The sequence below is a fragment of the Lineus longissimus genome, chromosome 5 (genome assembly GCF_910592395.1).
Source record: "Lineus longissimus chromosome 5, tnLinLong1.2, whole genome shotgun sequence".
NCBI lineage: Eukaryota > Metazoa > Nemertea > Pilidiophora > Heteronemertea > Lineidae > Lineus > Lineus longissimus.
In genome coordinates, this window is record NC_088312.1 from 15,346,172 (window position 1) to 15,358,488 (window position 12,317).

Genomic DNA, 12,317 nt, shown 5'->3' on the forward strand with positions numbered 1-12,317 from the left:
TATTATTGAACTCCATGATGAGTCATGGGCACTGTCCTGGTGGCTTTGTTCAATCAAGGGTAATACCTATTCCAAAAAACAACAGGAAGTCGCTAAATATATCGGAATAACGGCATCGTGTAGTACGATGGTCAATGAAGTGATAAATTATTATAACAATTGTAACACTGCGGTGTATTGTATGATGCTTGACGCGAGTCGCGCGTTTGACTGCGTCCACTTTATCAAATTATTTCGTCTATTGATCAAGAAAGGGTTGTGTCCGTTAGCGGCAAGGTTTTTAGCAAATCTTTACACCCAACAGCGTGTTAGAGTTCAGTGGGGGAACACATATCTTCTGAATTTTCGGTTACCAATGGCGTTAAACAGGGAGGAGTATTATCTCCAATACTTTTTGGAATATATCTTGATGAACTTTTGGAGGGTTTAAAAACAGCTGGTTTTGGCTGTCATGTGGGCACTCTTTTCTGCGGCGCTTTCGCCTATGCGGATGATATAATTCTGTTGACCCCAACTTTATTTGGGCTAAAGGCAATGCTTAAAATTGCAAGCAAATTCTCGATTAAATCATGCATATCATTCAATGCGTCAAAAAGTAGGTTCTTGGTGTTTGGGTCACAAGATCCGCCACGGGAAATTTTATTTGAGGGGACCAGGATTAGTATTTCTACTGGGGAAGATCATCTTGGAATTTTAATCGGTCCGAACGTACATCATCGGAGAGTGCTGGGTTTAATTAATGACTTGTATAAAAGTACTAATATATTAATGGCACAATTTAAATTTGCTAATTGGGACATAAGGTATAAGTTATTTAAGAGTTTTGTATGTCACTTTATTGTTATCAGATGTCAGATGTTTCGAAACCCTATATGGAAGAATTGTATGTAGCATGGCGCAAATGTGTACGTCAGGTTTTATTGTTATCTTATCGGACCCACAATGTTCTCCTACCTTTCATAATTCATGATAATAGCATTCAAATTCAGTTAGAAAAGCGCTTTGTCAAGTTCTTTTCGGGAAATTATTTGTCAAATAATATTTATGTCAATATATGTTTCAGATTAAGCCAGGGGAGTCGGTCCTCATTGGGTTGTAGTGGTTGTTTCACAAATATGGCTGGGATAGGGATCACATACCAAATACTGGGGACATGTTAAGAATAATTGATAGGGTGAATAATAGACATAAACAAAATAGGGTTGTTGGGGATGAGGGACTTTGGGATTGGAATGTTAAATTACGGGAAATTAGCTGATATTATAAATTTCTTATGTACGTCCGATTGATGGACAATGGGTGATTTCAAAGTCAGTTTTTAGATTCAGTTTTAAAACTAAATGGAACACTAAAACCCTTGATTAAACCAGCATTGAAATGAAGTGGGTTTTAGTTTCATCCTATTTCAAAGTCGGTGTTTGTTGGTTTAAGCATTATGTCCAGTTTTAGCTTAAAACTAGGGGATGGTTTTAGTGTCAAAAACTAACACCGGGACTAAAACTAAAACTCTCCACAACACCAGAAATGAAATAGGTTCTGGTGTTAGTTTTGACACTCAGTTTTAGCATTATCCTATTTCAAATTAGGTTTTAGTTTCACACTGAAACCAATTGGAACACCAAGGTCTGATCTTAATCCCAGCTCGGTGTTATATTTGGAAGATTTGTAGTGCATTTTGTATTACCAATAAAACTAACACCTTCGGCATTAACACCGAGTGGATTTCAAAGTTCGTGTTGGTGTTAAGGCAAAAAAAATCATGTTGTTCGTACCATTTGAAGAAGTAGTTGCTGGTATTTTGAACGCTGATGGGAATGATGATGGACGTGAAAGAACGGACGACACATTATACCACCCACCACGTAACATAGCTCCTTCAGCGCCACCGACTTGGAGCCCTCGAGGGGAACTTGAAATTCGACCTCCCCTGTCGGCGAATCGACGTACATATGCGTGCACATCCTAGCGATATATTAGCCCTGCTTTTTTGTCCGCTTCATTACGATCTCAAATCCCACCACCACTAGCGCCACCAGTCCCAGCACGAGGTGTTCGGCAAGGAATCCCACGGCCTTTCCTGCCACCCTGAATATGAACCCTACCACCGTCCCAATCAGTCCCGGTAAACCTGCAGCACTCTTCTTTGCCATGTCTAGAAGGAATTGCCCGAACTTCTTCAATGCGTCCCTGATCCTATCCTTAATGCCTGGTGGTTTAGGTTTCGGACCCGGTGTCGGGGCTGGCCCGGGGATAACCTGCCTTCCCAAGGCATTGGACACGGCCAGTGCAATGGCGGCAATTGTCATGCCTACTGCAGTTGCCAAACTAGCGATGGTGACCCCCTCTTTTCGGAACAACTCCCTCAGTTTCTCACCCAGACTCCTTCTCTTGTCACCCAAAACCCCCTTGATCCGATCAAACTGAGACCTTTCGTCCCTCTGCAGTGTGTCCCTAGTCGCCCGGTAAAGGGTCTCCTGTGTCTGAAATCTCGTCACCTCTCCCTCCCAGTACTTTATCTCCGTCTCCTCCCCTCCGTCCCTGGCCTCTTCTAATTCGCCCTCGGCTTTTTGCCTCTCCTTAGTAGCCCAATCGAGGTTCAAGGTCGCCGACTTAACCTTGCTACTGGTTGCCGCCAGAGAGGTGGCCACTCCTCTCAATTCTCTCCTGTCGCCCGGGGTGAGGGGGACATCCGGGTTGTTTATCTCCGACTCCATCTCCTCCTGAAGTTGCATGTCGTCCATGTCGCCCGCGAAGATGTCCATCTCTATCTGCTCAACTTCCTGCCTCAACACAATCCTTGGCTCCAATGGAAGCCTCCTCTCCTCCGCATTCAAGGCCTGAAAGAAATCACGGCCTCCCTTTGCCTTTTCTATGGTGGACCGTGCCAGAATCCTCCCACTCCTGCCTGTCAATTTAACCTCGGTCTCCCTGCCCGCCAGCTCCGTCTTGTAGTACCAAGCCCCGTCCTTGTAATCGAGTTGTGAGGCGAGAAAATCGGAGGGCGTGCCCCCTGGGAACGTGTCGTGTAGCTCTCTTATGAAGGGTTCCCGCATTTCACTCTGGATGTCCGTCCCATCGCCATCCATCGGCAACAACGGTATTTGTTCGTCATCGTCGTTATTTTCGCCTTGGGCCCAGTCATGCTCCGAGTAATCCCAATCAAAGTCCGCCATCGCCGCCTATATTATAGTCGTGATTTTCTTCCAAGTATTCGCGATACATACGCCACAATCTCGCATTATTGTTACGTACACGCTGCGTCTTGGGCTCCTTTATCGCCAACTTGTCTTTTAACTGTTGTCTGTTGTGTAGTTCCAGGATCCTGTTGACGAAGTAGCCGTAGGAGAGGAAATTCTGTCGCTGTCCCCCCACGTTAAATTTGCTGTCAAACAACCTGAATAGGTCCCCGAAGCAAAACTTTATCGTGTCAGGTAGGGTCCAGTCATCGGGTGAGAAGAACGTCTCCCTTCTGACGTCTCTCAGGAACGCTTCCAGCCTCTGTTGACGTTTATACTTGACCCTCTCGGGATCGTCAACTTCCGCTGGTTCCGCTATCACTGGTAGCTCTTCAGGAGTCTCCATTTCAATTCGTACTATCCCAAGGAGCTTCTTGGAAAGCTCCTCCCCCAGAACATCGATTGTCTGCTCCCGTTCGTACGGTGTCATTGGGCTGATCAGTCTTATCATGTCGTTCTCGTCCATTTTCTTGCAGGTATACCTTCAGGAACCACGTCTCTAATTCGACGGAAAAAGGGGGCCCGGCTGTTACAGGAACCTGTAGGCCAGGAAGCCGGTAACAGCAACGATGCCGATGATGAATGCGTACTCGTACTGTCTCTGCGGCTCGCTTGGTTGGTAAAAGTCGGACAAGGTTGGTCTCTTGCGCCAAGGGGCGTCGTAGTCGGAGTGAGTGCTGTTGTAAAGTGCCAGGGCCTGATCCACGTTCTCGAAATCACGCTCGCTCTGACCTTCTCTTTTCAACCTCTTGTTGAGGAAATCCAAAGTCTCCTGTCGCTGTTTGCTCCATTCTGCAGTGGCCCTGCTAAGTGCCTCGAGGGCCTTGTCGTGCCTTACTCTCTCGACCTCCGGATCGGGGCCCCCCTGTGCTGCCCTGTAAATAGCCTGGCCTCCCGTAAACACCACTGCGTTTGCGAGGGCCCCTCCCAGCATCACGGCGACTGTCGCCATGTTTAACTGCCTATATTCGGTGGCAGAATTTTCGACTTTTCCAGGTAATCCTTGGTGATCATGGCTGCCGAGACGGCACCCGCCAGCTTCAGTGCGTCCGTGAGATCCGCGTTTGATGGACTGCCCACGTTGAATCTCAACAACCTCTTCCCTAACATGGCGTACCCCACAGTCAGTCCGCTCAAGACTGCCGAATGGTACAGTAGGTTAGCAATGCTCTTGGTGTTTGGTATCTCCGACATCGTCGTGCTATATAACTGTGGCGAAAATCCTCACTGCATTCCAATTATTCTCGCTTCAGGTTTCCTCTCTGGCTTGCTATCTTCTTCGTATACAGGCTTGGCCGATAGCGCTGCCCTCCTCTGGTAGTAAAGGGCCGCCAGTCCAATCACGAGTGATCCGACGGTAAGCCACAACAGCTGATTTCTACTCGAGGGCTCCTTTTTGACAGGTTCGGGCTCAGTTGGTGCGTGAACAGTGGCTCTATTTTTCTCCTCCTTGTGAGCCTTCGCCAACGCTGCAAGTTTTCTACCCCACTCTACACGTCCAGGACTCTTTGCTTTTCCCGAGGTTACCCTCGACACCTCGGGTTCTTGTTGCTCTTCGGGCTCCATGACTATACTTATCTACAGAAAATGTGCCCCTCCGGACTATACGACTAGTCTTGTAACTTACGAGCGGCTCTTAATTCGCTCTTCCAAAGCCCTGACCCCTGATCCGCGCCGACTACTCCAACTGGGGTATTTCACTACTCTCTGGCTTTACTTCCACGTTTCTAGCCGTAATTACTGCCGCATTGGCCACAGCAAGCCAGGGCGACAAGGCCAAAGATCACCTACTTCGTGACGATCCTTTCGTCGCATCCTTCTTCAGATTCCACGTCTACTACCAGACCAGGAAGATCCTCCACCAGATGGGATGCCCCATACCCGGCGACGACAACTTCGACAGGTGGAAAAACAGACTAGACGACTCCAGGTACGCCACGGTCATCACAGAATTTGACATCCCGCAGTACTCAGACTTCAGATACCACGGCGGAGACAACAACGGACTCGGAACCTCCTACCTCTGGGGAGAACCAGTTCACGGGACAGGCTATGTAGACCATTCCTCACACTTTTACTTCTCGAACGAGGCGCCGACCTTTGCCAGCAAACTTCACAAAGCTCCCCTGGAGAAGCTGACGCAGGCAGACCCAGGATGGATGTCATTTCTCCTTCCCAAAGGCAGAGGCTTCACCAGACCGGGGATAGTCAGATTGAACGACAGCCTGAGGACCTACGTCTACTGCATACTCGGGTCCCAAGCCCAGACCAGAGCTCCCATCGTCGGCAGCGGAGGGACGTCCCTAGATGCACAGGCCCAATTCCTGACACTCCTAGAGGACAGCATCGCCCAGGCCAATAACCTGTCGCTTCCAGATATGATCAAGAGGTACGAGGACTCCATCACTGCGACAAAGATGAGGCTAGACTATGCCCTTGGACCTGATCTGTACATCATCCCATCCAACATGGTCCTGAACGTGGGAACTGTGGACGGTTACAACAACAACGTTACCGTGGCGACGCGCAACATGTCATTCGGACCAAACCCTCTGGTAAACAGTCATCGGATCCCATCCAAGAAGGCCCCTCACCTCAGTGCCATGCCATCGAAAATCAAGAGAGTAGGTCAATTGAAAACTCCGGCACCACCACCACCTGTCCCTGTCATTCCAGCCACAAAAGAAGACACTGTTCACTCCCAGAATAAAGCCTACCTGGTCCTAGGACTAGGAGCATTTGTTGGACTAGGAGTGGCATATTTTAACCGCTGACATATAGGAACCATGATCGTGACGATATTGTTCACCTACCTCCTGTTGAAAGAATGGAAGAGGCGTGGAGAAAACATGGGTACCCCTCCACCTACAAACTTTACCTCATCCTTCGCAAGGAGCAATCGGACACCAGGCTCGCGGATGTGGATGACTTTGTGAGGGCACAAAAGGCCCACCAGCTACATAAGAAGACACGCCACAACATCCAGGGACACATTGTGGACTATTGCAAGGACTGCCTGTGGTTTGCAGACTTGCTCGATATGAGCAATTACAGCCGTCAGAACAAGGGGTTCAAATGAATCCTCCTATGCGTGGACACTTTCTCAAGGAAAGCATATGCAGAAGGACTCAAGCGCAAGACTAAGCAAGCCGTGAAGGAGGGATTTGAGTCCATCATGGAACGACTGGGCAAGGTACAGGTGCAGCTACTTGTGACTGACAGCGGCGATGAGTTTCTGAACAAACCCGTGCAGGACCTATTGCGCGAGCTCAATATCGAGCATAGGACTGTAGAGATTGGCGACCACTTTGCCCTCGGAATAATCGACCGTCTCTCCCGCACCATCAAAGAGATGATCTTCCAGGACTTCACCGAGAGAAGTAACGTAATGTGGCTAGACAGGCTGCAGCATTACATGGACGCCTACAACTCCAACCCTCACAGAGGAATCGACAATCTCACTCCCGATGAGGCGACAACAGGGGACTATGACCAAGCTCTCCTCCAACTCAATGTGGGCAAGACAGAAACCCCAACCAGCAAGTTCAAAGTCGGCAACCAAGTCCGCAAGCGACTCAAACGACCCACCTGAAGAAAGGGGTACAAGCAGATATAGACCGACTCGGTCTACGAGATTGTGGAGATAGATGGTGTCCGTGCCCTTCTCAAGGGTGATGACCTCAAGGTGCGTCTCGATGACCTTCAGGTGGTGCCTTCTGGATCCCCTTCCGAAAAGACAGTCGATGCCGTAGAGACGGCAGACAGGGACCACAAGGTCGAGCAGAACATCAAGCATGGGGAGGGACTGGACCCAACGAACATTCTGCCTACAACTCGGCGAGGAGCTGCTCCACGTACTCGTCCATGACCCTGGGGTCTGACATCCCAGCCAGGAGCTCGTCGATGTAAGCATCCATCTCATCTGACCCCGCAGGTATCGCATCCTTGTGGCCGTACGCAAGGGTGTGAATGCCATCCTCGGCAATCCACCGCTTTGTGTCCATTGGACTTAGACTGACCTTATTGATGCGCAATCCATAGATGTGATGTCCCTCGCTTCTGAGGGCATTCATGCCGTGATGGAACACCTTCTTTTCGAACAGACACTCCTTGTACTGCTCGTGACGTATCTCCTGTTTCACCACATTCTTTTTCACCCCCTTGGCTTTCCTGATTTCCTTGGCATCTGCCCTGCGGATGGAGTACATCTTTGGCCTCAGCCCCACAAATTCAGCCACTGGCACTCCCGCACACTCGTCCTTCGTCTTTCCAATGACCTTCTTGTTTTTTGTGCTGTACAAGGGATTCTCTGGCGGATAATCACAGGTGTCGTACAGATCAGATTCCCCTGCCATGTCCGCATAGATGTCCTCGGTTTCAATCTGCATCAGTAGACTGTCCGTGTCTGTGTACAGGAGGTTGGCTCCGCTTCCGTATTTCACCTTGATCTGATTGTAGTAAAAGTCGTACATCAGAAGCTTGCTCAGGTCCAGGATGAACATCCCCACGTAAATTGGCCTGTTCAGATAGAGATTTGTCTCGTGCATGTGAAGAGCGGCGAGGTTGTCATCGAATATCTTCGACCTGGCATAGTTCGGCTTTGCTATCAAACGTCTCAACTTGTCCTCCTCTGACGCTCTCACCAGCTTAACATCAACCCTCTTTCTCACGTTTTCCATGGTCTTACCAAACACGCTGTTGTTCATCAGCTTGTACAGGTCTTTGTCGAAGTCATTTGTGGCCCTCCTTCTGAGGTCGGTGTTGAGCATGATATACGGTTCCATCCAGGCCCTCTGATCGAATCGGAGTGCCCTGTGTATCTTTTTCAGTCGCATTCCAAGGCCCAAGTACAGCTTCAGATTCCTGTAGTGCACCACGTACCGTTGCTTGTCCCGCAGATTGGGCACCAGCTTCTCTGTTTCTAGAGACCCCCCAATCTCTTTCAGCAGGTCATTCTGGTACTCGGACAACCACTCGTCTTTCACCCTCAGTCGCTCTGGAGCAAGAGGGTACGCACTGTGGGAATCGTGCAGCTCCTCTGGATATTCCAGGTCAACCTCCAGGATGTAGCCTTTTTCCGCATCATTCGGGTGGTTGATGATCTCCTCTTCCAGGATGGGATCGACCCATTCGAAACCTCCGGTGGCTAATGGCTGAGACATCCCCCAGCCGTACAGATTGTTCGCATCCAGGTACATAAGGTGGGACTTTGGCTTCCCAGGATCATAACCTTCCACGGATTGTTGGCCCTGGCATACCTCTTGCTGACCATTGAGACGCCCCCTCTCAGACCCTTTTCAATGAAGAGGTACATGTCGTAATCTGTCAGGAGTTCAAGTTCCACTCCCGTCTTCTTTAACAGGGCATCCCAACTGAGACCTGGGCTTGTGTAATAGTGTGCGGGGTCAAGGCCATACTGCCCAAGACAGGTCTTCCTGAAGTTCTCAAACACGTCCGCCAGGAGAAGCACGTCAGTTTTCAGATAAAGGTCATGGTAGTCCCCGAGATTTTGACAGTTAAACGCGCGCCAGACTTTCAAGGCTTGTTGGTAATCATCTTCGCTTATTCCTTCACAAGATAGCTGACTGAAGAAGGCCTCAATTGGTGGCAGCTCAGCCTCTTGAAACTTGTCCCAGGAACTCATGTACTCGTAGGGGTAGATGCCTTTCCTCATCAGTAGATCGGTGTTGTTAGGTTGGAAGGTCCTGGTGATCACGAAGGCTTCTCTCGGGCATGCACTGACCAACCTGTCAAGAGAGGCCAACAAGAACTGGGCAGAGTCAATGAATCTAAGGCTCCGCAGGCTGAAGGAAATGTACTTCTCCATGTTGTTCGGAATACAGGCCACCTGCCCCTCGTCCTGACTGATGGCCTGCATGATGAGGTGGGAGTCATACCCTCGGAGATTGTGAAAGACAACAGGAATATGCGTCTTTTTCGCGCTCAATCTTAGTTTCAGGTTGCAGGCATTGTGCGCGGCACCCCGGTACTTACCCGTGATATGGCAGTGGTCTCTCACACTGTCCCCGTCTAGGAGTTTCCCGCACACGTGACAGTCCTGGGCAGCCTGGTGTGATGTGACGTCATCGGTGGCCATCTCCATGGGTGCAGGTCGCGAAAGGGCAACTTTTATCCTGGCCTCCTCCTCACCAAGGCATTCCAGGAACCTCTTTGCGGCGTCTAGACCACGGTAAACAACGGGGGCCTCGGTGTGGCCATCGCACCTAACGACAACGTAGCCGAAGCCGCATGTCTCGTGGTGCTGAGTCTTCTGTGTGTTACTCTTGGCTGGATCAAACTCAGCTCCTTCTATCTTTGTCGTGAGAGCCTCAAAGTCGGCATAGATGATGTATGGTGCCTTTAGTTGCTTGTGGTGGTTTACGAATCTCAACATCTTCTGGTCCTCCGCGGGCATCCTGGTCCTCATCGGTCTCCCATCTATTCCTTTACAGTCTGGCTTATGCCCCTCCAATAGGTCACTCCTTGTGAAACAGTGAAGACATCTCTCACAGAAATGCTTACGCTCCTTATGTTTACTCTGATCGTGAAGTAGTCTATCCAAGTCTTTGATCCAGGTGTAATGCTGCCTCTCTCCCTTTTCTACGAGAAGGAGGTTGGTTCTTTGCAGGTAGGCAGGTGCCTCACTGACACGAAGAGGATAGACACCATTATCGTAGCCAAATACATTGATTGCCAAGTCGTTTTTGGCCTCAACCGTCCCAACCTGACTGAGAGGTGTCGGGGAATCTACCCCTCGGAAATCCAGGGTATCCCGAAACGGCAGGTAGCGCGAAATGCGATCGGAATGATCGGCTGCCGGGTACTTAGCCGACAACAGGGCCCACCGCAAGCAGTGGTCGTCTTTATTCTTCACATTAACAACTGCCTTTTTCCTCTTTACATGCACGGGTAAATCGATGTAAGAGCCCCAACGGAGCGGCTGATACCTAGCGATGTTGAGATAGAACTTGATCACCCTGTCCACTCCCCACCCCGAGCCATCCCTCATGAAGTTCTCAATCCCCCTACTAATCTTCTCTTGAGCCTTATCCAACCCCTCATCTATATCTGTCGCCCTCAAGGCAGACTGTTGGTCCGAATAGAAGGTGGGAGTGGCCTCAATATCCTCTCCATTATTCCTCTCTTTCAGCATTCTAACATTGGCAGCCAACTGAAACTTGACGCCATTGAGGTCCAGAATCTCCTCGCTTATCTTCCTTTTTGTGGCCCCCTTAACAGCCCTCATGAATTGCGAGGGATCAATCCCACCTTTATCGCCTACTTCTATCACCCAGCCTCTCAGGTAGTTACCGACAGCGAATGGTGTGCGTATATATTTCGAGACGTCTGCCTCCGACGCTTGGATGGGACGCTCTGGCGGGGCAGGGACATGTTCCTCCCTTTTTGGGGCGGCTACTGGCCTCGCTCTCAGCGCGCGCAAACCTTCCGCATAAGTCACCTGACTTATCAAGCCCTGCCGCAGCAATTCCGTTAGTTCGCCGACTGCCGTGTCCATTTTCACTCTGTATTCTCTATGGAATCTATCTCTCTAAATAGGAAATTTCACCATGTTGAGGGCGTCAGCTTTCCCTTGGGTAAACGAGAATGGGTGGCCGGGCCCTGACTTTAACGAGTCTCAGTCGAGCAGCGACCACAGTGTTATCAGCTATCTCAAACCTCATTAGTCTCATATACTGATAGATTGCGACACTTTAGAACGTTCCCGAGAGTTGTATCGTGAGATCGCCTGACTTACCAGTGGGGAAACCCACGGACATTATTATTGTGTGCAATAATGAACTTTAGCCGGATTAGAGGCTCTCGATGGACTTGTAAATATGTGTACATAGTTAACATGTTATACGAAGTGGGTTTCTGGAGCACCCTCTGCTGGGGGGGTTGCAAAGGGTGCACTTCGCTATAAGCTACATTTTTCAGCTATGGGGTGGTCCAGAATCCCCATTTTTATCTATGGGGGTGGTCCAGAACCCCCACTTTGTATACTACTCAAGTGGATCAAAGAGAGTTGACAGATGAGACAATACAGACCTCTTAGTCAAAGACGAGTCAGGTGGATCCTTCACCTTGAAATGAATAAAATCAGTGCTATGATCCCAAGAGACCCCAAGGGTCTTGACGCTATCGTTACCGCTACCTCCAAGACTAATAGACTCACCACTATGCACACTAGCTGGCTGACCTTCAGGTTTACCGATACCACGAGAAATGTACCACTCCTTGACTCTGAAGCTCCCTGTCGCTAGGATTTCATCAAGATCACTCATCTTGCCTCGGGCAACGTCTGTCTTTCCACAGGAATGTATCAGGTCGTCCACGTATCGATCTTCTTCTAGGACCTGGGCAGCCTCCGGATGAGACGTCTTGTGGCGCTCAGCTATCTTCAACATCACTAGGCTCGCCATGTCAGGGGATGATCGATCACCAAATGCAACTCTGGTCAGCTTGAAGATTTCAGGGTCTCTTGTGTCACCCCGGTTTCGCCACAGAAAACGATGTACCTCGGTATCCTCAGGCTTCAACAAAATCTGAAGGAACATTTTAGAGATGTCACCCACAATAGCAACTAAGTCCTCCCTGAACCTAAGCAATACTCCAAACAAGTTTCCAATCAAATTTGGGCCCTTATATAGAAAAGAATTTAAGGAGACACCCTGGAACTGACAAGCTGGGTCAAAGACTACTCTTAGGGGTGTTCTGAGTTTATCAGGACGGTATATGCCATGATGCGGCAGATAAAACCTAGGCCTCTTTTCAAGATCACAGGGGTCAACCCTTACGGCCCATCCCTTGTCGACATACTCCTGGACGGCGGCATCATAAAGCAAAGCATTCTCTTGAGTAAGAGACAGACTCCTTTCCAAAGAGATTAGCCTCTTCTTGGTCAGGCAATAATTGCCAGGCAAGAGACAGGGATCTCTCTTCCAGGGTAAACCGATCATGTATCGGTCCCCCTCCAGACTCACAGAGCTCTCCAACAGCGCTAGAGACTTCCTGTCCTCTGAGGACATGGGATCAACAGGGCATTGACAAGTTGGGGCTCTGACCCCAAGCACCTCCAGA

The 12,317-nt window shown here is 49.5% G+C and overlaps 2 protein-coding genes across 2 annotated transcripts; one reads left to right on the forward strand and one right to left on the reverse strand.

Moving 5' to 3' along the window:
- The first annotated feature begins 6,411 nt into the window (after positions 1–6,411).
- On the forward strand, positions 6,412–6,828 carry LOC135488548 (uncharacterized). Its single transcript, XM_064773186.1, has one exon. The coding sequence runs from the start codon at positions 6,412–6,414 to the stop codon at positions 6,826–6,828; it is 417 nt and encodes a 138-aa protein (XP_064629256.1).
- Positions 6,829–7,063: 235 nt separating this feature from the next.
- LOC135488549 (uncharacterized) lies at positions 7,064–10,752 on the reverse strand. The gene is made up of 2 exons (XM_064773187.1): positions 8,823–10,752; positions 7,064–8,529 (listed from the first exon to the last, which is right to left on the reverse strand). The coding sequence occupies exons 1-2, from the start codon at positions 10,750–10,752 to the stop codon at positions 7,064–7,066; spliced, it is 3,396 nt and encodes a 1,131-aa protein (XP_064629257.1).
- Between the last annotated feature and the right edge of the window lie 1,565 nt (positions 10,753–12,317).

Bases quoted from the DNA above. Each gene is read 5' to 3' on its own strand.
- LOC135488548 (XM_064773186.1), top strand. From the start codon at position 6,412: ATGGAACGACTGGGCAAGGTACAGGTGCAGCTACTTGTGACTGACAGC.
- LOC135488549 (XM_064773187.1), bottom strand. From the start codon at position 10,752: ATGGACACGGCAGTCGGCGAACTAACGGAATTGCTGCGGCAGGGCTTG. The intron at 8,530-8,822 runs GTCAGCTATCTT...TTCATTGAAAAG, and splicing joins ACCAATTGAGGCCTTCTTCA to GGTCTGAGAGGGGGCGTCTC.